Source organism: Leptopilina boulardi, unplaced genomic scaffold, assembly GCF_019393585.1.
Source record: "Leptopilina boulardi isolate dan_hultmark-lab unplaced genomic scaffold, ZJU_Lbou_2.1 LbouV2_373, whole genome shotgun sequence".
Classification (NCBI taxonomy): domain Eukaryota; kingdom Metazoa; phylum Arthropoda; class Insecta; order Hymenoptera; family Figitidae; genus Leptopilina; species Leptopilina boulardi.
The window spans coordinates 505,616-532,926 of NW_026137944.1; the positions used below are offsets into that span (position 1 = coordinate 505,616).

Sequence of the window (27,311 nt, forward strand, 5' to 3'; positions counted from 1 at the left end):
AAATTAACCGAAAACTTACCTGATACAATTACTGGAAACTTTCATGTTAAATTTGTTAAAAAATGTTAGGTGTCCTTGCCGAAATTCCTCTGGAAAAATTGTATGTAATCTAAATTTCTATATACGAAAAATTTAAAAAAATTAATTTTCATTAATTTAAATTGGTTTTACTACTACAATTATTGTAATTATATAGTACATAATCATATAAAAATGAAACGGAGAAATAAAATAAAATTATTAATTTAGGATAATATTTATTTTTTATTTATAAACACATAGATGACGATGATAAATATGTCAATATCCGATAATAAAAATTTGTTGAAAAATATGTTTTAAATTCACTTTGATTATTAAGAAAAATAACTTATATTCATACAAATTCATCTATTATTAGATTTAAGTTTTAACGAAATATATACATAAAATATATGTTCAATTTTTAAAAAAGTGAATTTATTTTTTTTTAAATTATTAGGAAATTATCTTATACTTCTTCAATAGAGAAGGATCATCAAGAATGTTTTAAAGGAAGCATGATTATTCCTCTTTTGGAAGGTATTCTCCACATTTTGGATAATATATTCTTGAATGAAATTGTGCAGTAACCATCTCTTGAAAAATTTCCAATATGAATATTAATATATCGAGAATCTGGATTGTCGTATAATTTTTCAATAGAGACAATATTTTTAATAACTAATAGAATGTCATCGTCACATTCTACAATATTTAGTACTTGGCCAAATCTTCCGTCTTTTAAAATGACAAAACTGTTTTTAGATTCACGACAATTAATTTTAAATGATTTGCATTCCAATCTCTTAAACTGGTGTTTTATATTAGTGCAATCTTTTGTTACTGGTCCTGTACTATGAACATCCTTTATTTCAATTTTTTCAATTATTTCCGAGTTGTTTTGTGCAGCTTCACGTTCAGAATATCTTTTAGCAATTTGTTGAAGAGGTTTCTCCCCCTTTCTTATCATCCTCTTTATTGTGGACATATAGTTTTCAAATCTGAATGAACTGTATTTGTCAAGGCGTCCGTACTTTTTTACGTCAGGGCAGATATGCAATAAATTATGAACGTTATGAGAAACGTACTCTTTGCCGTATATTTTTTCAAATCCGTTCACAAATTCTATGAACATATCGTGACATGCATCAATATTTGTCGAATTTTGAAGAAGAAGCTCATCAACTAAAACTGAAATTGCAGTATGTAAAAGTATGAAATTATCAAATATTTCAGAAGAAACAATACCTTGTAGAGCAACAGGCCCCGCGTACAATAGAAATGTACGGAATTCTGTTGCCTTCCAAAAACGGTATAATAACATTGATCTAGGTTTTCTTGAAAATTCAGTTGGTATATTGTAACGAAGAGTACGCATTCTTTTATCTATTCTTCCAACATCTACTGCACTTAATCGAATTTTCAATGGACCAGTAATCCACAATTTAATAAGTTTTTTCATCACACCTAATAAAACTAAATGCATATAGTCTAACGGAACATTTGAAATACAACCAAAATTTGGAATGGATTGTAAAATTGTTTCCCTCCCGGTGTCAAACTCTTCATAATCACCTCTTGCAAAGCCTTCATCAGTTTTAACTGCAAAAGGTTTAGTTCCGGGAAAGCATACTGTGCCCTTGTTTTTCCGTTGGTTCTTATTTTTCTTTCCATTTTTGCGTTTTGTTGTTCGTTTAATGTATTCACCAGTTATAACACATTTTGAGCAACTATCATAGCCAGTGTGTCCCTTGAGATTGAAAGCGAAAGACTTGGCTGGAGCATCACAAATAATTGCTGCACATGAAATACGTACATTCGATTCTTCAAAGCCATTGTTGCATAAATAAGACAATTCGTCAACAAATTGTTTCAAAAACTCATTTGCATCATCCGGTTTCTTTTTTCCATAAAAGGCACCAACAGGATATACTACATCACCGTTAAGTTCGGAACAAAGAATCAACCAGAGGCTTTCAGTTCCAGACTTGGAGATTGGTAAACCATCAATATTAATCATTAATTCTACTTTTTTGATTGATTGACCTTGTTTATTAAACTCCCGAATAATTCCTTTTACTGCTCTGTCTAAACCAAAGTGGTGATACTCGCCATCATTCATTTTGGAAATTTTAACTTGTTTTACTGTTCTCAACAAAGTTCTTGCATCTACTGGCAACGGAAAGTTTATAAAAGGTTGCAAGAGTAATAATAAAGCAGAAAGTGCCATAAGACTAATGTGAAAAAACAAAGCCCAATCCCGTAATTTCCTTAGAAAAATGTTTCGTGGGTTAGAACTGTCTTGATTATCAATATCATCATCGTCAGTATCATTCAAATCATCATTTTCATCAAGTACATGAACAATTGTTTCTTCAACTCTAAATATTTCATCACTATCATTATTTTCCTCACCGAAAGAATCGTCTAATGAAGTGCTCTCAATACTGGCATCAGAATGTAAATATTCTTCTTCTTCAGTATCCCAATATTGCAAATCAGAGTCAGAACAATCCATCCTGTAAAGAAATTAATCAATAATAAGTATTAAGTAATAGTAATAAATTAATCAAAAATTTTTTATAGAGGAGAAGGCCCCAGGATGGACAAAGTTTTTATTTTGTGCTGTAGAATACAAATGTCTTAGGATATTTTAAAATGGTGCATACCGTATGAAAGTACAATAAATAAGGTATTCTCTGGCCACAAAGAAAAAATTTTTATTTGTAAACAAACATTTTTTAATGTAATGTAAAAAAATCACGTGGCGATATACACTTATACGAAAATTTTATATCAAATGTCCATCTTGGGGCCCTCTCCCCTACATAAAAAAACTTTTCAAAAAATTTAAAATTTGCCTCATTTTTAAAATAAAATTTTTTTTGACTTTTTCTAAGATTGGTTTTTTAAAGAAATATTAAGATGTCCTTTTTATTTACTTTCAATATTTTAATTAATTAATTAACTAATGAATGTTAATAAAAAATGAAATATTTTACAAATAAATAAAGTTATTGTAATTCTAAAGTTACTGATTGAAAACTGACGTAATGCGGAATTCAAAGAGCCTAATATGAACTACGTTGGATTAGAGGATATTTCATAAACAATTGCAATGTTAGCTAATTGTTTATTAACAATTCACGAATTAAAAATATTTCATATACGGCTCGTTGGATGCGGCATTATGTCAATTTTCAATTCTTAGCTTTAGAATGACGATAATTCTGCTTATAAAATACATAATTTTTTATTAAATAATTAATAAATATCTCGAAAACAAAGAAAATAGAAAATTCAATATATTTTGTGTTGAAAGTATACATTTAAAACTCTCTTAAAACAATTTGAAAAAGAAATAAAAGGCCGATTGAAAAAAAACAAACAGAATTTTTAATTTTAAAAACAGGATAAAATTTTGATATTTTTGACATTTTTTTGCCAATCAAAAGAGCTAAAAAAATCTTTGAAAGGGAGCGTTCACAAATGATGTCACGCACTTTTTCAAGATTTTTAACCCCTACCCCCCCTTCATGCCCTTTTACTATATTTTCTTATATAAAAAATACATTGTGTCACGTTTAGCAAAGATCTCCTTCTTCCTCCTCAGTGCGTGACATCATTTGTAAAAGCTCCCAAAACATATATGTCAAATATTTTTCAACTACTTATATAATAATTACAATTTTTAGTTAATACTTCAATTATCAAAAAATGATACATGTTATAAACAAATAAAGTTATTGTATTTCTGACATTACCAAATAAAAGTTAACAAGTTAACCGCATCCAACGAACCTTATAGGAAGTACTTTGAATTCGTAAAGTCTTAATTAACAATTGGCTAACATTGCAATTGTTTATCAAATATTCTCTAAAAAAATAGTTCATATTAGGCTCGTTGGATTCAGAATTAAGTCAGCTTTTAATTTATAGCTTCAGAATTACAATAATTTCGTTTGTTTATAAAAATATATCATTTTTTATTAACATTAATTAAATAATTAATAAATATGTCGAAAGTTAAGAAAAAAGAAATTTTAATATTTTTTGTGTTGAAACTATACATTTAAAACTCTCTTAACCCTTTAAGGTACGAATTAATAATCGTAAAACCATCCTTTAGTCATTTATAATTTTTACATTTTTAAGGTCTCTGATTACGAATCCGTTGCCGGTTTTTCAAAGTTTAATATGGGGGAATAATTTTAAAAAAATGGCTCGAAAATCGTTACTCGGGGTTTTTTGGATCGCTGATTACAAATCTGATGTTACTTTTTCAAAAATTAAACTAGCGGAACCAGTACGACAAATAAATTTTTTTAAATTTGACAGTTTTGCCTGAAACTTGTTATTCAGGGGTTTTCAATGTCGCTGATTAAGAATCTGATATTAGTAAATTGAATAGATTTTTAATTTTTCTGTCCGCCATATTGGATCTAACATTTTCAATTTTGAAAAACACCTAATTCGTAATTAGTGACAGAAAACCCCCGAGTTAGAAGTTTTAACCGAACTGCATTTGATTTTCAAAAAGTCGTCCGCCATATTGGTTCCGCCATTTTGAATTTTTAAAAACTGGCACCAAATTCGTTATGAGAGACCCGGAAAACCCGGAAATAACATGTTTTAAGTAAATTTTTTAAATTATTAAAAATTTGTCGATCAAATATTAATTTCTTATAATTTTTTTAACGCACACATTTTCAATAAAAGTTATTGTAATTTTTATGAAACTATAATTAAAACTTGTTTAGTTCGAAGTTAAAAAATTTCTATTTCAAAAGTGACATTTTTTCTTTACCGACATATAATAATATGTCATAATCAAAGTTTAATTCAGTTTTTGAAAATCTTTTCAATTCTTTTCAATTCTTTGTTTCTTTAACTTCAATAGTTTCTTTTTGTCAATTTACTTTTAAATTTTTGTGGCAGATTATTTACATTTGTAGATATGCAGTGAGAAAATCTCTGTTTGATTCTTATTTTTGTCACTTTTTAATTTTCATAAATGTAATTAAATGGAAAAGAAATTTTGAAAAAATGAAGGAAGCTCAAACTATTAACTTTAAATCTCCTGGAAAACTTATCTGTTTAATTGTTAATAAATAAATAAATAAGATTTTATCAAAACAAAAATTTATTCCATTAAGGATATCTTTTTATGTGTAAAAGAAGCATTCCAAATTTTATAGGCATCGAATAAGCGGTTTTTGTTATCGTGTTCACCTATCTTAAAAACAAAACTTTAAGAAAACAAGATTAAAGCATAAGCCCTTCATTTTGCTAACTGACTTACTAGACTCGATAATTTTTAAATTGATTTGAAAATTCCACAAAAAATTTACTAGATAATTTATTTGATGAAAATGTAAAAATGTATTTATTGAATATTATGACTGCGGGTTACCTTTTAGATTTAAATAAATAAAATATTTTACTTTGATTAAATAAAACAGTTTAATTATAAATAGTACCTGAAATCGTTTTGATCTTCCACAATTATTTCATTCCTTAATAAATCAAAAGATATTTCTGAATTACTTGTAGAAGTAACAAACGTCTGCGTTGTCTCCTCATCAAAATTATCATGGACGTTTTTTAATTGTCCGCTTTCAATTCTAAAAAAATATAATGTGTCAAATTTGGAACATTCTTCTTTTTAATTATTTAATATTGTGTACGATAATTGCTCATTTGTCTAGACATTGAAAATTGGTTTATCAAATCATCATAATATATTGCTCCAATATTAAGAAAATATCCTCTTTTTAAAAAATTATTAACTTCAAGCAGTTTTCTAAAACAAAATTTCTAAGAAACTTTTCAAAAACAATATTATTAATAATTCAAAATTTTTAATACAACTTAATTTACTGATAAACGCAACTTTATGTTATTTTTAGTTAAATTCATTAATATTAATTATAAATTATAAAATTGTTTATAGGACATTTAAAAAAAGTAATACTATAAATAAATGGCTCACATGATAGAAAAAAAAGTAGAAAATTTATAAAATACATACATTTCAAAATTCTTGTTGACACTTTTAATAGTGTCTGGTGTTGAAACACGGGCTGATGATTTTTCAATATCACTTTCAGAATCGGTACCACTAAACTGCGAACTTCCAGGTAACTGTTTATCATCTACTACTTCATTATTAATAATTCGTCTGAAATGACGTGTTGAGTAACCACATAATCGTGGTGTCCTCTTTCGTCTTGGATGAAACATGACTTTCGTTTCAGCTCGCGTTTTTCACGTTGCTGAATCTTATTTACCTTCCTCCTCTTAGCAGTAGGTTCTTGTTCGAATTTTCAGCAACTACAAAAATTATTAATGTAGAATATCTGTAATGAAAAGAGTTTAATTTATATGCTAATTAATAAGTACTTTAATAAAGAAAGGAGGGAACTGTAATGACGAGCGTCCTTTTCTAAAGGAATTTTTAGAGATAATGCAATCAAGATATTAAGATCAATCTTTTTAAATTTTTTATATTCTATCATAAATCAAGTTTTGTAACCATTTTTTAATTATTTCAATATAATTTTATCACATCAATAGAAAATATTATTTTACATAAATTAATATAATAAATTCTAATTGAAAATTAACATTTAATTTTTTATTTTTCTCCAAATTAAAGAAATTTTATAAAAATAATTTATTTAATAATTCAATTATAACCCTAGAATGAAAAACTTGAGTGGTTATGCACCCGACGCAAAATGCAAAAAATTTCTATTTTTTATAGATCGTTTTTACAAATTCTTTCACATTTCTTATCACTTTATTAAAAAATTTACAGTATACCATCGTCTTCCTTACTGAAAAACAAAAAAAATTAACTATACTAAACTCGTAAAAAGCGCAACAATTCGAAAAATGTTGTATACAAAAGTTGTAGGTCTCAAAAGAACACACATTTTATGTCCTATACATTTTCACCCAAACTGATTAGTTTTTGAGAAAAGTTCAAAAAACTTCGAATACCATTGACAAAAGAAGTTGTCCACGTTACGTTTTTACTCGCGTAGAGTTTTGCTCGCTTGTATTTTAAAAAAATCTTGGCGAGAGGGGTAGGTTATGGGGGAAATTGATCTGCGACAAAAAAAGTTATGCGGCATACGGCCGCGTTGCGTTTTTCCTCGCGTATAGCTTTGCTCGCTTGCATTTTAAAGAAACCTTGGCGAGAGGGGTCGGATACGGCCGAAAGTATTCTGCAGACAAAATCGGGTGGGATCCAAATTTCTCTCTAGTTATGATGTGCACTGCTTGTCCATCATTTTTGATTGGTTTTTTTCTTTTTTCTCGCAGAATAATCACTTTTGGTAAAAAAATTGTATATTCTTTTGAGACCTACAATTTTTGTCTAAAACATTTTTCGAAATTTTGCGTTTTTTACGATTAATCGCAAAAAACCATAATTTTATTGTTTTCACCATGATAATCAATTTTGCGCCAATTTTCACTATCATTTTCGTAATCTGCGCATCAAAATACGAGAGTATATCTACATGTACCAAATTTCTCTCTAGTTATGATGTGCACTGTTTCTCCATCATTTTTTATGTTTTTTTTATTTTTCTCGAAAAATAATCACTTCTGGTAAAGAATGTATACAAAATAAAATTTTTGCTTTTTTGAGACCTACAATTTTTGTTGAAAAATTTTTCTGGAATTTTAGTGTTTATTAAGAGTTAATCGCAAAAAATTATAGTTTTATGGTGTTTTTTATGGTTTTTACCATGATATTCAATTTTGCGCCAATTTTTATTATGATTTTCGCCATCAGCACACCAAAATACGTGGATATACACAGTTTCAAAAAGATTGGCGGTTTGGGCTAATCGGAACTACACCCATATGTTATAAAAAAATTACCAATAAAATAAAAAATGATATATTTTATAAGCAAATAAATTTATCGTAATTCTGACGTTATCAAATGAAAGGAAACAGTAACGCATCCAACGAGTCCTATATGAATTATTTTTAAAAAATTGGCTAACATTGCAATTGTTTACGAAAAATCCACTAATCCAAAATAGTTCATATTAGGCTCATTGGATGCGGAATTACGACAGCTTTTAATTGATAGCTTCAGAATTTCAATAACTTCATTTATTTGTAAAATATTACATTTTTTATTAATATTAATAAATAAATTAATTAATATCTCAAAAATAACAAAAAAGGATAGGTTTCTCAATATTTTTTGCAGTGAAAATACATATTTTTAACTTTAGAAAAACTCAAGAAAAAACCGATTTTAAAAAAAGGAAAAAAATGTTTGATTTCCAAAAAAAGGAGTCAAATTTAAATATTTTTGAAAAAGTTTGTGCACCATTCGAAAGAGCGGGAAAAGGCCTTTTGAAAACATACAGGTCAAAATATTTTTCACATATAACTACTTAAATGTTATAACTCTTTAAAAATACACTGTTTACATTTTTAAAAAAAATTGAATCTCCTTTTCCTTCTACATTTTCATATAAAACCTAACAATACTTAATGGTTAAAGTAATCACACATAGGGCTTAATTATGTGCAAGTTGCCGCCCGATCCGACCAACTGTTATTTCACTTAGTACGATACAGAAATTTTTATCTGAAATATAAAAAAAATCAGACAAGTGCGAGTTACACTCGCACTGAAACCAAGGGTTCCGTACTCGAAGCGAACTTACTTGGTAAAAAAACAAATGGTTAAAAAATATGTGTTGTATGACAAAAAATATAAGTGATACGAAGAGGAACAATTTTCTTGAATTTTACAAAATTGTTCCTTTTTGTATCACTTATATTATTTAACATACAACACATATTTTTGAAACATTTGATTTTATACCAAATAAGTTCGCTTCGAGTACGGAACCCTCGATTTCAGTGCGAGCGTAACTCGCACTTGTCTGATTTTTTTTATTTTAGAGTTGTAACGACTGAAGAAATAAACTTAAGGAAAAAGTCAAATTCTTATCATGTTTATTAAATTATTTCTATAATCTATACACAAAAATACGTAAAAATAATAAATTTGAAGCCCTTTAGATAAAATTTTTTTCGTTATTGGGAGAAAATTCATGATTTTTTCTAAAATTATCAGTTTCTTCTTGACAGCACCTGAAAATTCAATCTAATCATCCTCGCTATATTTTTTTGTAATCTACACGTCAAAGTACGTCAAAATGTATAAATTTAAATCACTTTGGATAACCTTTTTTCGTTTTTTGCTTATCGTGCTTATATTTTTTCCCTATAATTTTCAAGCAAAAATACATTTATACAGCAAACATGAACTGTCTGGGTTGAATATTGTGTGCGCTAGGTAGAATATACCATTTTTTTGAAATTTTTTATTTTTCCTTGACAACGCAATGTAAATTGATCCCATTTAAGTTCACTATATTTTTCCTGTAATTTACACGTTAAAATACGTAAGTGTGCCAAATTTGAGCTCTTTATGTCAAAATATGTGGCCGCTAGGGGGGGGACATAGTCATTTTTAGGCATTTTTCGTAAAAATTCATGGTTTTTCCTTAATAATCCTATGATAATCAATTCCAATCAGGTTCGCTATATTTTTCCTGGAATCTACACGCGAAAATACATATATGTACCAAATTTCAGTTCTCCAGATAAAGTCGTGTGGCCGATTAGGGGGGGGGGTACACGATTTCAAAAAACCGATATTAATAGGGTTCCGAACCGAGTACGGAACCCTAAAAAATAATTTAAAAAATATATATGTATTTAAATAATCAAACGATATTTAAAGGTTGGAATTATTTACAAAAAACAAGCAATAAGTGTTTGTTAAGCAAAAACCAAAAAAATGTTTTTATCTAAAAAGTTAAAATTTTCAAAAAAGAATTTTGAGTGTTTTAAAAAATTAATTTTTGTACGACTGGAACACAATGCAGGGCAATATTTGATTTTTGAAAATTTTAACTTTACTGTTCTAACTTCTTGGACATAAAAATATTCATATGCACTTTTTTAAAATATTCTAATCTGTTCCGAGTTTTTAAAAAATAAAAAGCACTTTTAACATTGTTAGAGGCAGTGGTGGGGAGACATTTTCGTGGTATTCAAGTTGCATATTTTCAAAAATTGCATAGGAACTTTATGCTTGATTTTGACAAAGATTTCAAATCTTAAATTTGTTCGTCTTGAACCAAGACACTCAGTATCAATTCATGAAAAAATAGTGCTTCTGTATAGAGCTGTAATTTATTATAACATTGTTGGGATCACTGAAGCATAAAAATATGAACAAAATAACAGATTTATAAACTATATGGGTCATTCAACGGGAGATTTTCATTGAAAATTTTTTTTTCCCCGAAACATTCTTTTTCGAAATCTATAAGAAAAATAAGGAAATACGTATATTTTTATTTTTTTATTTGATGAAAATGAAAGAAGTTATGATTTTTTGAAATTTAACGTCAACGAAGAAAGTGTGTTTTTGGAACATTTTTTAATCTATTGTACTAAGAAATTAAAAATTATGTTATATATGACATTTGTTCATTTTGTCTCAAATTTTTCAAATATGTGCTCAAAAATAACGTACTTATAACAGAAACAACAAAAAAGTTGAAATTAAACTTATAAAGTGAGTTTTCTCAAAAGAGACACTTTCGATTTTTAATTTTTTTTTTGCATTACAATCTCTGATGGCTGAAGAATTTTTTCCCCTATCTACGAAAGTGGTACTTTTAGTTTTTAAATTACTATTTACAATTTTTAAGCTTGACGCAACGATTTTTAATATGTTTTTATGAAAATTAAAAAAAAACAAATGAATGTTAATGGAAAAAGGTTATATTTGTAGAAAAAATGCTTAAATTCTGTGAGCTGTACTAAAAAAATTATAAATCGTAATTTAAAAACTAAAAATACCACTTTCGCAGATAGGGGAAAAAATTCTTCAATCATCAGAGATTGTAATGCAAAAAAAAATTAAAAGTCGAAAGTGTCTCTTTTGAGAAAACTCACTTTATAAGTTTAATTTCAACTTTTTTGTTGTTTCTGTTATAAGTACGTTATTTTTGAGCACATATTTGAAAAATTTGAGACAAAATGAACAAATGTCATATATAGCATAATTTTTAATTTCTTAGTACAATAGATTAAAAATGTTCTAAAAACACACTTTCTTCGTTGACGTTAAATTTCAAAAAATCATAACTTCCTTCATTTTCATCAAATAAAAAAATAAAAATATACGTATTTCCTTATTTTTCATATAGATTTCGAAAAAAAATGTTTCGGGGAAAAAAAATTGAATGAAAATCTCCCGTGGAATGCCCCATATCGATTCTTCTTTCACTACATTATAATTAATAATACTTTTAAATACAAATACTAATTTTAAAATAATATAATCTCAACAAAAACATCTTCGATGCAAAAAGTTACGCCAAGTAAAAATTATCTTAGTTCTGGAAACAATTTGTGAAATGAAAGTTAGCCAAGTAAAATTTATAATTATATTTTAGCTTTTCACAAGACGTATATTTAATTATATTTTTAAAATATGCGTGTAATAAAGAAATGTAATAGAAAAAAATGTAATAGAGTTTAACAATTCTTTAAATAATAAAAATTTAAATCGGATTTCTAATTAATAAAAATTTATTTCATAGGCAAAATTGAAAAACTTGGCTTGAATAATTTTTAAATAATTGAGATGCGAATATAGATGATTTTTTTACACTCCTAATCGATGTTTCTTTATTCATTTACAGCATAAGTAGATGTAAAAAAATTATTTACGCCAAGTTTTTCAATTTTGCCTATGAAATAAATTTTTATTAATTAGAAATCCGATTTAAATTTTTATTATTTGAAGAATTATTAAACTCTATTACATTTTTTTTATTACATTTCTTTATTACACGCATATTTTAAAAATATAATTAAATATACGTCTTGTGAAAAGCTAAAATATAATTATAAATTTTACTTGGCTAACTTTCATTTCACAAATTGTTTCCAGAACTAAGATAATTTTTACTTGGCGTAACTTTTTGCATCGAAGATGTTTTTGTTGAGATTTCAATACTTTTTGTTTGACTTAAATAATAGTAATAATAATAATAATAATAATAATAATAATAATAATAAATTAATACTTTTGTCTAACTTATTGTTCCCATTTTTATGTGATCAAATATTTTTTAATTTGTGTAAAACGCATTTTTGGCAAATACACGGATTATTAAAATTCTATTCACACCTATATGTACACTTTAAAACTTTTACATCTTGATTCTTTACTTTTTTGTCTTAATTTAAAGTACATAAATTTTTGGTAATGCATGCTTAAAATTTAATACTCACAACTCGAATCGATTAAGATCTATAGGCTCCACGTGTAAGCAAATATCAATAAAATCGATTTTTTACCTTAAAAATTAAAAATTTTTTAAATTTTTTGAGTGTATTTCAAAATCCTTAATTATATATCGAGATTTTTACCGAACTGATATTGTCGGGGAGTTTCAAGTGAATCGGTTAAGAATTATGGGTTCCAGGTGTGAGCAAATATCAAAAAAATTTATTTTTTAACCTAAAAATTCAAAATTTTTTAAATTTTTTGAGTGTATTAAAATATCCTGAAATATATATCGAGATTTTGACCCAATTGATATTATAGGTGAGTTTCAAGCGAATCGGTTAAGAACTACAGGCTCCAGGTGTGAGCAAATATTAAAAAATCATTAATTTTTGTGTTTTTTCAGCCTAATTTTCCTAATTTATTAAAAAAATTAAAATTTTTTTTACAGAAGTTCTTTTTTTGACATTTTTTACTCGGCAAAAAAAGTTTGAACGAAATCGATAAAGAACTTTTCGAGATATCCAATTTTGGTCGAAAAATGCCGATATTTTGAGAAAATAGATTCGCGGTTTGGAAAAATTACTTGGCGTCGATTCTCTACCGCGAATCTTGATTTAATATAATATAATATAATATAATATAATATAATATAATATAATATAATATAATATAATATAATATAATATAATATAATATAATATAATATAATATAATATAATATAATATAATATAATATAATATAATATAATATAATATAATATAATATAATATAATATAATATAATATAATATAATATAATATAATATAATATAATATAATATAATATAATATAATATAATATAATATAATATAATATAATATAATATAATATAATATAATATAATATAATATAATATAATATAATATAATATAATATAATATAATATAATATAATATAATATAATATAATATAATATATAAAATTCGATTTCTTTGAAATATCTTTTGAAGGAACATTTCTGGGACTGTATAGAGCAGTTATTCAAGATAGTATTGTTGGGATCAGCGAAGCATGAAAATGTAAACAAATAGAGACATACAGACTACCTACATTGACTTTTCTTTCACTGCATTAGGATTAATAATACATTTAAATACAAATATTAATTTTACAAAATTAAAATTTAAAGTCAAATAAAATATATTTTAATATTATAATATAATATGTATTTATGTTAACAAAAAAGATATCTATGGATAAATTGATTTTTAAAATAACAATTTCATAATATTAAAATTTTTACTGTATAATTTAAAATAATATAATACATAATATACTATATAGGCGAAAACATGTGAGATTTCCGTCGACCCTTTAAATTCGGCCGCATATATTATTTTCTTGCTCTGTAGCGAAAAAAAAGACATAGGTATTTTTTTACTTTTTTATTTTTTGAAAAATTTTCGAGTTATGAATTTTCAAAAATTCAATTTCTTCAATGTAGACCTATTTTCAATGGCTGATAACTTGAAAAAAATGGATTTTTTTAAAATTTTTGATAAATGAACAAAAGTTTCAGTTTTTCTGTTACTTCTCCATAATGTTAACAAAATTTTTTTTCATTTTTTATTAATAAATAACAATTCTTTATAAACAAATTGTTTTTTTAAATTTGAATATGATATTTATTTAATTTTTTTTAAACATATCTGGAAATACTAAAGAAATTTAGAAAAAAAATTTAGAGTGGGTCAATAAGTTAATAGGTTTAAATTAACATTTAAACACCGAGTGCAGCATTTTGCGCATTTTTGAAAATTAAAAAAAATTGTAAACTTGTTAAAAAATTTTTTTTTATTTTTCATAGTGAAATATAATTTCAGGTTCCAAAAAAATGAATAAAAATAGTATTTAACAATTTTACAATTTTTTGTAATTTTACAAATTTCTAAAAATTTCAAAAAATTGTTAAAAATTATTTTTTTAATTTTTTTGGAACCTGAAATCATATTTCACTATAAAAAAAGAAAAAAATTTTTTAAGAAAAGAAAGAAATTGAAAATTCATAACTTGAAAATTTTTCAAAAAAATAAAAAAATACGTATCTCTTTTTTTTCACTACAAAACAAGAAAAAAATATATTTGGCCAAATTTAAATGATCGACGGAAATCTCACGTGATTTCGCCCATATATTATAATTTGATATGTATATATGCAAGTTTAAAGAGGATAAGGAAGATACCTAAAAAAACATTTTATATTTTTGAATTTCATAAAAAAGGGGTTACATTTTGAATATCTAAAAAAATGTTTGCTCTGATGCATTCTAAATATTTTTAGTTTATATAATTAAATCAAAAAATTATAAGTATACCTAAATTCTATAATATATTTATTTTATAAATATAAAATTTGTAAATACATAAAACAATATGATAATGAATAAAATGCTTAATGCAACATTTATTTTTTCCAAATCAATATAAATTTTATTATATTTAAATGAATCAAATTTTTAAAATAAATGTAATTTTGAAAAATTGATTTTTCATTTTAATCTTGATAAAATAATTTTTTAAGTATGTGATGGTATATATATTTCTATAATTACATAAAATAATACTCACTTAAAGCTGAATAAGATCTGTCAATTTTTTTTAAAGTTGAAAAGTACACGAAATCAACTATACAATGTACTGACTTTTTTTCTTAAAAGAAAGTAAAGATTTACTAAACTTTTAAAAACACTAGTAATTGAAAATGAAGACACTCGCGTTAACGAAGAGTAAATGTAATCACTATATTTGAATCGAACCAGGTATCACGTCGCAATGACATGATGGAGCAGTCAACGTCTTAGTAATATGACAACGTCGCAAGCATGGTATAATGCTTTGAACTTTCCAAAATTTTTCCTTTAGTTGATATCAGTATCTTGCAAAGGAAGGGGAAGAAAAATAGAAGTGAAAATAATTTATGTGTATTTGTGTAGTTTCCAATAAGGGACATCTTCCATCAACTTCTTTGTAAGTAATAAAATGTAGTATAATATAAATTATAATATATTTAGTTTAAATGTTTTTCAAAATGTGTGTTATTAACTAAACTTTTTGGAAATTTCATGCAAAAAAATAAAAAATTAAAACTTTTCATATTTTTTAAATTTAAATGTTAAAATCTTGTTTTTAAAACTGCTTGTATCCTTCGATTTTTTCAAAAAATTTTCAAAAAAATTATTTTCTTTTACAAAAGTTTTAAGCCTAATCTGGACGTGGGAAAACGATATTTTTAATTTTTTCGAAATTTTTTAAAAATATCTCCAGATTTTTTACAATGTAGTTTTATGTATTTTTATGCACTGATTATTAAGATCATAGTGACAATACCAAACTTTTTTAATTTTTATGGTTAATACCATACATAATATCATAAAATTTTTGATTTGTTTTTGTTCATTGGATAAAATATGCAAAAGTAAGAAAAAATTTAAACGAAAATTGCAGATAATATTGAAATACATTTTTTATGCCTTATGCATTTTTTAAAAATTTTCCATATTTACTTTTTTTGAAAAATACATATTTTGTATATTTCTAAAAATTCATATATTCTAAACGGATTGAGGAAAAAATTTTAAAAAATTGTGAAGCTTTTTTTGGTGAGTTATAAAGGTAAAAATAAATAAGCCAAAATAAAAAGGTCAAACTTAACGATATGTTGGATTGGCATGGAATGCCCATATATTTAATTGATTAAAACTGCGAATATTTTTCCATGTAAATTGACTAAAGTATAGAAATCGATTTTCTTGGAAGATCCGTTTAGAAAAAATTCGTGGGTTAGTATAGAGAGGTAATTCATGATAGTATTGTTGGAATCAGTGAAGTATGAAAATGTAAACAACTAAAGACATACAAACTGTGTACACTTTTCTATCACTACATTTAGATTGCTGAATAAATATAATTTACAAAAATTAAGTTTTAAAACCTAAATATTAAATTAAATTATATAATATTAAAAAGTATTATATAATATAATATAATATAATATAATATAATATAATATAATATAATATAATATAATATAATATAATATAATATAATAAATCATAAATTATTAATCATATCAAAAATTTTAGACGAAAATTGTAGATAATATTGAAATACATCTTTTTCACTTCATGCATTTTTTGAAAATTTTGCATATTTGCATTTTTTAAAAAATTCATATTTTGTAAACGGTATGAAGAAAAAATTTGAAAAACCTTTTTTTGGAGATTCATAAAGGTACAAATAGTTAAGCCAAAACGAAAAGGTCAAAGTCAACGTCATGTTGGTTTGGGATGGAATGCCCCACATATTTAATATTATATAAACGGCGAATATTTATCTACCTAAATTAACTACAGTATAAAAATCGATTTCTTGGAAGATCCTTTAAGGAAAAATTTGTGGGTCAGTATAGAGAGGTAATCTATGATAGTATTGTTGAAATCAGTGAAGTATGAAATATAAACAACTAAAGACATTCAAACTGTGTACACTTTTCTATCACTACATTTAGATTGCTGAATAAATATAATTTACAAAAATTAAGTTTTAAAACCTAAATATTAAAGTGAATTATATAATATAGAATAATATTATATATGGGCGAAATCACATGAGATTTCCGTCGGCCCTTTAAATTCGGCCAAATATATTTTTTTCTTGTTTTGTAGTGAAAAAAAAGAGATACGTATTTTTTTATTTTTTTGAAAAATTTTCAAAATTTCATTTTCTTCAATGTAGACCTATTTTCAATGGCTGATAATTTGATAAAAATGGATTTTTTCAATTTTTTATAAGAAAAGAAAAGTTTCAGTTTGTCTGTTACTTTTTAATAATATAAAAAAAAAATTTTTTTTCATTTTTTATTAAAAAAATTACAATTTTTGATAAACAAATTAAGTTTTTTTTAAATTGGGATATGATTTTTTAAAAAAAAAATTTTTTAAACATACCTTAAAATACCAAGAAAATTTTGCAAAAAAAATTCAGAGTGGGCCGATAAGTTTTATAGGTTTAAATAAACATTTTAACACCGCGCGCAGCATTTTGCACTTTTTTTGAAAATTAAAAAAATTGTAAAATTGTTAAAAATTATTTTTTTTCATTCATAGTGAAATATGATTGCAGGTTCAAAAAAAAAGAAAAAAAATAATTTTTAACAATTTTACTGCGCGGTGTTTAAATGTTTATTTAAATCTATAAAAGTTATCGGCCCACTCTGAATTTTTTTTGCAAAATTTTCTTGGTACTTCCAAGTATGTTTTAAAAAAAATTTTAAAATAAATCATATCGAAAAAAAACTTAATTGGTTTATAAAAATTTTTATTTCTTTAATAAAAAATGAAAAAAAATTTTGTTAACATTATGGAGAAGTAACAGAAAAACTGAAACTTTTGTTCATTTATCAAAAATTTTAAAAAAATCCATTTTTTTCAAGTTATCAGCCATTGAAAATAGGTCTACATTGAAGAAATTGAATTTTTGAAAATTCATAACTCGAAAATTTTTCAAAAAATAAAAAAGTAAAAAAATACCTATGTCTTTTTTTTCGCTACAGAGCAAGAAAATAATATATGCGGCCGAATTTAAAGGGTCGACGGAAATCTCACATGTTTTCGCCTATATAGTATATTATGTATTATATTATTTTAAATTATACAGTAAAAATTTTAATATTATGAAATTGTTATTTTAAAAATCAATTTATCCATAGATATCTTTTTTGTTAACATAAATACATATTATATTATAATATTAAAATATATTTTATTTGACTTTAAATTTTAATTTTGTAAAATTAATATTTGTATTTAAATGTATTATTAATCCTAATGCAGTGAAAGAAAAGTCAATGTAGGTAGTCTGTATGTCTCTATTTGTTTACATTTTCATGCTTCGCTGATCCCAACAATACTATCTTGAATAACTGCTCTATACAGTCCCAGAAATGTTCCTTCAAAAGATATTTCAAAGAAATCGAATTTTATATATTATATTATATTATATTATATTATATTATATTATATTATATTATATTATATTATATTATATTATATTATATTATATTATATTATATTATATTATATTATATTATATTATATTATATTATATTATATTATATTATATTATATTATATTATATTATATTATATTATATTATATTATATTATATTATATTATATTATATTATATTATATTATATTATATTATATTATATTATATTATATTATATTATATTATATTATATTATATTATATTATATTATATTATATTATATTATATTATATTATATTATATTATATTATATTATATTATATTATATTATATTATATTATATTATATTATATTATATTATATTATATTATATTATATTATATTATATTATATTATATTATATTATATTATATTATATTATATTATATTATATTATATTATATTATATTATATTATATTATATTATATTATATTATATTATATTATATTATATTATATTATATTATATTATATTATATTATATTATATTATATTATATTATATTATATTATATTATATTATATTATATTATATTATATTATATTATATTATATTCTATTCTATTCTATTCTATTCTATTCTATTCTATTCTATTCTATTCTATTCTATTCTATTCTATTCTATTCTATTCTATTCTATTCTATTCTATTCTATTCTATTCTATTCTATTCTATTCTATTCTATTCTATTCTATTCTATTCTATTCTATTCTATTCTATTCTATTCTATTCTATTCTATTCTATTCTATTCTATTCTATTCTATTCTATTCTATTCTATTCTATTCTATTCTATTCTATTCTATTCTATTCTATTCTATTCTATTCTATTCTATTCTATTCTATTCTATTCTATAAACTATACTATACTATACTATTCTATAAACTATACTATACTATACTATTCTATAAACTATACTATACTATACTATTCTATAAACTATACTATACTATACTATACTATACACATACTATACATTATACATTATACATTATACATTATACATTATACATTATACATTATACATTATACATTATACATTATACATTATACATTATACATTATACATTATACATTATACATTATACATTATACATTATACATTATATATTATATATTATATATTATATATTATATATTATATATTATATATTATATATTATATATTATATTATGTTATATTATATTATTTTAAAATTAGTATTTGTATTTAAAAGTATAATTAAATTTAAATACTAAAACTAATAATTAATTGAAATTTAATGTAAAACATTATATTAAAATAATTATATAATATAATAAAATATAATAGAACATTTCTATACTACAAAAGATTTCGCCGCTTTCTTCAGTATGAGTCATTCCATATCTAGTGTACCTAACCAATGTTTTCGACAAGGTTACGTTAGGAATCGGTCATTCCATATCAATGTATATGGGGTAAAATTCCTAAGTGAGAAAAAAGTTGATCGAATCGAGCTATAATTTGCACATAGTTTATCCCAAGGGGTGAAAACTTTATCCACGAAGTATTATTAGGTTTCTTCAAAAACTATTTCGGATTAGAGAATGTTTTATAAATAATTGTAATGATTCTTAAAAAATGGAGTAAAATTTAAAAAAAAATTTCACTAATCGAAAGGACACAAAAAAACCTTTGGAAATCATATATATATATATATTATATATATATATATATATATATATATATATATATGTACGTTACTAAATGAAAGTTGACACCATTCCGCATCCATGAGCCCTATTATAAGTACTTTCGATAAGTGGATTGTTACGTGGAAAGAAGAGTTTCAGTCAATTTGACTGTTCCTTGTAAGGAACAATATTCATTAATGTCAAATTCACTATTCGTTTAATACATCTGACAAAATTTTAGTTATCCTTAAAATTTGTTTTGTCAGTCAAAAACAAACGAAATTGTTTAGTGACTGTTACTCAGCGCGTAGTTACATTCAATACACTCTTCTCTCCGTCTAATAATCAATTGGATAACATTGCAATTGTTTATAAAAAATCCTCTAATCCAAAATAGATCATATAGGGCTCGTTGGATGCTGTTATATCTCGAAAATAATAAAAATGGACATCTCAATATTTTTTGTTGTGAAAATACACATTTTTAACTTTCAAAAAAAAAATAAAAAAAAGACCAAACTTAAAAAAGAAGTCAAAAAAATTTTAATTTTTTAAAAAGGGTCTAATTTTGAATTTTTTGAAAAAATTTTGCACCTTTCGAAAGAGCAGAAAAAAACCTTTTGAAAACATATAGGTCAAATTTTTTATTCATCTTTCTATTAAAAAGTAACAATTCTTCAAAAATTCACTGTTTAAATTTTTCACAAAAATTCAACCCCCTGCCCTGCCTCTCCGACTATTTATGAAAAAACCTAACTACACTTTGTAGTTGAAGTACTCACCCCTATGGCTAAACTACGTGCAAGCTACTGCACGATCAGATGAAAGTTTTTTTTACTTAGTACGCTACAGGAATTTTACCCCATATACGTATGATCTACTCTACGCCAAAGTGAAAGTCCATCTGCAAATTTTTGAATTTTTTAAAAATATTTTTTTTTATACTACGTACTTTTATATATTTTGATTACGAAAAATTTTAGTAAATCATGGGTGACAATAAATTTGCGATTGTTGAATTCGATGATGGTTCTCTGGAAATTATAAGAGACGAATGGGCAATTTATGACGATTCAAAAATAATAGCGTCATATTTTCCATCAAATATTTCAAAAAAGGAGTTATACAGCTTATTACAAAAAGAAGGAGATATTGATTTAAGAAAATTTTCGGACCAGGATGGAAACCCATTTCCCGTGGTTAAACTTTTTAGTTATTCAAGTAAGTTTTATTTTTTCAGTTAAACATTAAATTAAAACAAAATTTCAATAAAGCGTATGAGACATATATCTTCTATCTACATAAATATCACTAACATCAACGAATATTAATTTTTTAACAAAACTTAAGTTTTTTAGTCAAGTTTAGTATTTTAATCATCCGATGAATCAAAAAATTGTAATTAAAACGATTTTCTTATAACTTGATACTTTGCTGCTTTTGGGATCATTAATTCCAAATTTAATATTAGACTTGTAATCAATGACAGTGAAAAATCTAAGTTACTAGTTGCAAGCTAATCAAAAAAACTTCTAAAAATTCTCCTTGTTGGATCTTCATTTTGTATATTTTGTCAATCTAGCGTCGATCGATTTATTTTGTTGTGATCCTCAATTCAAAAGAATCGATTCCTCTATACTAATTTGTTTTTTTACTAATAATTAGTCACAACGGTTACTAATTCATATAGTAAACGAATTGGCGAATTAACTGCTGTTAAGGGTTTTCGGGGTCGCTGATTACGAATCCAGTATCAGTATTTTATAATTCAGTGTGGCGGATACAATATGGCGGACAATTTTGTTTAATTATCAGATTTGCATGAAAGTCTTTATTCAGGGTTTCTGAGACTAATTCCATTTATCATCTTTTGTTTTTATTTTTTTAATAATAATAAAAAAATACCCTAAAAACCCCCGAATAACAAGTTTCATGCAAATGTAATTATTTTAAAAAAATCCGTTATTTCGCACCCACCATTTTGAATTTAGAAAATCTTTAAAACCTGACAATGGATTCGTAATCAGCTACCGAAAAATCCCCCACGCAGTCATTTTAAAGAGCTTAGCTCAACTATTAAAATTTCGTCCACCATATTTGATCCGCCATTTTGAATTTTAAATAAATTTTAAAAAACTGACATCAGATTAGTAATCAGTGACCTCAAAAGCCCACAGGATATCCTAGGATATTCAGAGGTTGTCCACAGGATATCCAAATTTTTTAATTCAAACTGGTGGCGTTCAAGGGTTCAATGTATTAAATTGTACTAATGTTTTTCAGATTCTTATGAAGCAGCAATGAAGAAATGCGAATTATATTTACAGTTGACTGACATTGAAAGTGATGAACATAAAAATTTTGAAAAATTAAAAAAATCTAGACATGTTAGATGTATTAAAAAGAAATACGAGGAGTTTGACGATTCCATAGAACCTGAATGCAGTGTACCAAAGAAACGCAAACAGATTGGTAATTTTTTTTAAGAATAATTAAAGCGCTCTTTAAACTGTGTCGATATATTCATAATGTTATAGTAAATCTAGTTAATTCCAGTTAAATGAATTTAATTATATTTTGTATCTAGTGTATTTTGTTTTATAATACATAAAAATGTATAACTAGATACCTTTCAAATAAATTAAAATTAATATATTGTCTTATACAGCCATCATAAGTAACACTTTGTGGAAACCAGCACCAAGTGCTACTTTACAATTAAACAATAACGACAGTCCAATTGTACCTGAAGGTAATTAATTTTGCACTGATTTTACTTTAAGATTATTCTATAGACTTTCGACTGAAAAGAATTAGTGACTTAAATTTATTAATACCATAACATTTATTGCAATTTTTTTAGAAAATGAAACATGTAACGTCGCTGTGACATTAAATAAAACATCTTCGTCAACGAACTCTAATAGTAGCCCTGTAAGTCATAATACTTCTCGCACAGATTCATCTGAGTCTTTTCACATGGAAGGTAATAGCTATTTCCTAAGTAGTAATAGTAACTAAATTAAAAATTATAGTAACATTAAAATGTCCGCTTTAAAGAGAGGGACCGGTGTAATTTCAACTCATCGAAAATAATGTTGTCAAGGGGTGTCAATTTTTTCATATTTTTATTTGGGATATAAAATTATTGTAAATTTCCAAAATAAAAAAATATTTTTGTCTATTTTAGAAGACAAATCATGAAAGAAGTTTACAAAAAAATTACCGATGATAAATAATTAAAATTGCAGAAGTTGAATTTAAAAGAATAATTGATAAAATTGGTTTGATAATTGGTTTTGATTGGTTTGATAATAATTGGTTTGATTTAGGGGTAACAATTTTTTTAAAATTATTTTAAAACCTGAAATCATACTTGACTACGAAAAATTAAAAGCAGCATTTTTTAAAAATGTTACAATGTTTTTTATTTATCAGAAATTTTATTTTTTGAAAAAATTGAATTTTTTAAAATTCAAATAATGAAATTAAAAAAAATTAAAATAATAAAAATTGAGATATTAGTTTAAAATTTCCGATTTTTAAAAATTTTAAGTTCTATTTAATAAATTATTAATGAATTAATTATTTTTCGATTTCACATAGTATATTACAGTTTTAAATATTCAATATTAACAAAAAATAGACAACCTTAAACAGCCTTAATTTCAAAAGGTTGAAATTTCAGCTTTTCCTCCCCTTAAGGTAAAATTACTTATAATATTGAGATAATACGGAGTTAAAACTTGAAACCACTAATCGAAAGAGTTAACCAACGAACCAATCTGACATTGACATTTTAGGTTATTCACAAGTTATAAAAATATACAGATTTTTAAAGATTTTATATTTCTGAAAAATTTTAAACTACCAATATTTAAGTTGGTTTATTGGATAGAACGTTAAATTTGTGTAAGTTAGTTTCAGAGTACGATTCCATCTAACTTGCGGTTTCTTTTTAAAGAAAAACAAAAACTAATGCGGTTCGATTTTATGTATAAATGAATTATTTTTGTATCAGAAAATTTAAAATGGGGACTTTTTTTTACAAGTTGATTAATTGATCCAATATGGCAGATGATTATTTGAAAAATCATTGCATTTTTTTAAAAAATGGGTTTCTAAGGAATTTTGAAGTCGATGATTACAAATCTAAAGTCAGATTCTTAAAATTTTGAAAAATTATAAATGGTTGAAATACATTATTTTAAGAATAAAAAACCCCTTTTTCACCACGATTTCCCCAACTACGGGGCTATTATGGTACAAATTTTCAGTTAATATAACTGAGATAATTATTTTTTCTAAAGATAAACAATTTTTTCTGATAAAATTTTGTGAAAATATTTAAAAGGGTGTCAACAGTATACCTTAAAACATTTTTTTATAAAAATTGGAATTTTGTTTAATCATAGAACCCAGAATTCCGATTTTTTAACATATTAGCCCCGGATGACAGTATTTATTAATAAAACATATTTTACATCCTTCAGGTCCTAAAATTGATCAACAAACAATAAAAAAAATAAATGCTATGTATGTAATGATGAAATCGATTGCTGAAAAATCAGAAAGCAGTCCTGTAATTCAAAATTTTTTTGACGATGAAGAGCTAAGAATATTTCCAGTTAAAAATAAAGAGCAACTTACGGATGCTGAAGAAAAAATGAAATCAAGACGTTTTCGTGATAAAGTTGTAAGTTATTAATAGTTATTAATATAAAAAGTATATTTAATTGTACCAAAATCAATAAAAATGTGATAATCGATTTTTTTATCTAAAGGTCTAATTAATCCATTTAGCCCTTAATGTCTACTCTATAAAATAATTATACTTTATTAATTAAAGTTCTTTTTTAGATTAATGCTCTTTGTTCAATTGGAAGAAGCCATTCCCTTAAAATCACAATAAAAAACATGCTAGATGAACTTCTTACGTATGAGTTAGGGAAAAATTATACATTTTTGGGTAGACTAAGAAAGAAGCCAGCTTTCAAGCCTCTGAAAATAAACCTCGTTGTATTCAGTAAGTGTAAAAGTAACTATTATTATAATACTAATAATTTACTAATAAAAGTAATAATTTAGTAATAATTTACTATAGATTACCAGTAATACTAATAATAATAATTCTATAATGAATTTTATAATTATTATTACACAATTTGTATATCCAAAAAATTAGTGAAATATTGTTGCAACGTTGATTATATTTTCTGTGAATTAATATTGAAAAAAATGTTTATTATTAAAATTTCATATAAGTATATTTAATTAAAAATTACAATTAAGTAAAGATAAATTAAAATGTAATATTCATCTGTTTAAAAACCATTGTTTAAAATATTAATCTATAAATTTTTATCCTTATTTATTGTTATTTTAGAGGCAGTCAGGAAAATAATACCTAATGTAGGTAGAGAGGAGGTGTATGTTGGAATTAAAAGCTGGTTACACCAATGTTGCAACAGACATAATCGTTTACTGTGAGTTATATATACTTCATTTTAGATAGAAAAAATAATTATTAATTTCTAAATGTATTAACTTCCCTGAATAAGTGTTAAATTGTTTTTCTTTTCTAGGAAAAAAAAAGAAACCGAAGTGACATTAGAAGAGGAAATTGAAAGTATCCATTCGGAAGAAGAATAATTTATTTACTTCAAGAAGAAGAAAGAAATAAAAATAGTTTTCTTTTTTTCAAAAATCAAAAATTTATTTTATTGTTATATCGTCATCTCTTTTTGTTAATTATTAAAAAAAATATTATTTTAAATTAATAATTTTATTTTATCCCTTTGCTCCATTATTCATTATTATATAATTGTAAGAATTGTAGTACTATAACTAATTTAAATTAATGTTAATTATCTCTAACCTTTTAACATTACATCAGTTTAAAATATTAATTTCCTTAAGTAGAATAACCTAATATTTATTAAATTTTTTATGTAGTTTCAGTCAAATTAAAAACAAATTATTAGTAAGTTTACAATGCAAAATTTTTTAAAAATAACAATAATATATTTCGGGATAAATTTGGGTAGGTCACTATAACATTTTTTGACAAATTTAACATAAAGATTTTCAGTAATTTTATAAGGGTAGTTTTCGGTTAATTTACAATGAAAGTTTTTAGCCAATTTACATGAAAAATTTTCGGCAAGTTTTCATTGCAAATTTTCGGCAAGTTTTCATTTTAAACTTTTGGCAAGTTTTCATTGCAAACTTTCGGCAAGTTTTCATTATAAACTTGCAGCACTGAGGACATTTCTATACACTTCGCAAGTTTGCAGAAAACTTGCAATGCAAACTTCGTAAGTTTGCCGTGCAAACTTGCTGCAAACTTGCTGAAAAATGTCGTGCTATGTGGGTTATATCACCCGCAAGCTAACCCTGTGGAGAGAACCATCATTTCTAAAAAAAAACAAATAAAAATCAGTATGTTGTCAAAAGTAATAAAATAACAAGAGAATTGTAAAAATTATAAATATTAAATTAAGCAATAGTTGAATAAAATTAAATATACCTGCTGACTCACCAGATCGATTTAACGGAAACAGTAAATTGTTGTCCACATTATCATTTTATTATTTTTCTATTTCATGAAAAATGGACATTAATCGGAGTAATTCTCCGATTCAACAAAATGAGTCAGTTTTTCCATATCATTAATAATGTTTGACGTACCACAAGGGAAGTGCTTCCTGGTGTATATATTTGGAAGAGATTCCCGAATATTCAAGAGCACCAGGAAGACGAATATTCATTTGTATACTCAGCTGTCACAACATTGGGAGCGGCCATTTTGGATAGAGAGCGCTACGATGCGCTGTGGCACGGTAGCGTTCTACTTTACCCTCCGGATTCATGAAAAAATAAATAATTATTAATCATGTCAGGACGAGGTTCTTTGAGGGGTCGACGTCGTATAGACGGTGAGTCCCGAGTATAATAATTTTGTCAGCCAGATCGGCACATTATAAAATCAATAAATAAAATTAAAATCATAATACAACCTTCAGTTATATACAAAAGTTTTCGCGTACTAACGTTATAAATGCGAATATTATTCGGCCTTCTGCCGAATACTTGATTTACTTAAATTATGAATTAAAAAATATATTATGAAACAAATTAAGTGAAGTGTTTACTTGTGTCTTTATCCTTTCCCCCCCCACTCTCCGCGGGTCATTGGTATAACACAA

The 27,311-nt window shown here is 24.6% G+C and overlaps 2 protein-coding genes across 2 annotated transcripts; one reads left to right on the forward strand and one right to left on the reverse strand.

Moving 5' to 3' along the window:
* Nucleotides 1–517: 517 nt before the first annotated feature.
* On the reverse strand, nucleotides 518–15,193 carry LOC127287838 (uncharacterized). Its single transcript, XM_051314960.1, has 4 exons — nucleotides 14,991–15,193; nucleotides 6,053–6,380; nucleotides 5,502–5,645; nucleotides 518–2,540 (listed from the first exon to the last, which is right to left on the reverse strand). Exons 2-4 carry the CDS (start codon nucleotides 6,262–6,264, stop codon nucleotides 518–520), a joined length of 2,379 nt encoding a protein of 792 aa, XP_051170917.1. The 5' UTR covers nucleotides 6,265–6,380; nucleotides 14,991–15,193.
* A 62-nt stretch (nucleotides 15,194–15,255) lies between these two features.
* Nucleotides 15,256–25,820, forward strand: LOC127287827 (uncharacterized). The gene is made up of 9 exons (XM_051314948.1): nucleotides 15,256–15,389; nucleotides 21,087–21,324; nucleotides 22,387–22,575; nucleotides 22,772–22,855; nucleotides 22,967–23,089; nucleotides 24,597–24,799; nucleotides 24,964–25,129; nucleotides 25,490–25,589; nucleotides 25,689–25,820. The coding sequence occupies exons 2-9, from the start codon at nucleotides 21,093–21,095 to the stop codon at nucleotides 25,753–25,755; spliced, it is 1,164 nt and encodes a 387-aa protein (XP_051170905.1). The 5' UTR covers nucleotides 15,256–15,389; nucleotides 21,087–21,092; the 3' UTR covers nucleotides 25,756–25,820.
* The last annotated feature ends 1,491 nt before the right edge of the window (nucleotides 25,821–27,311 follow it).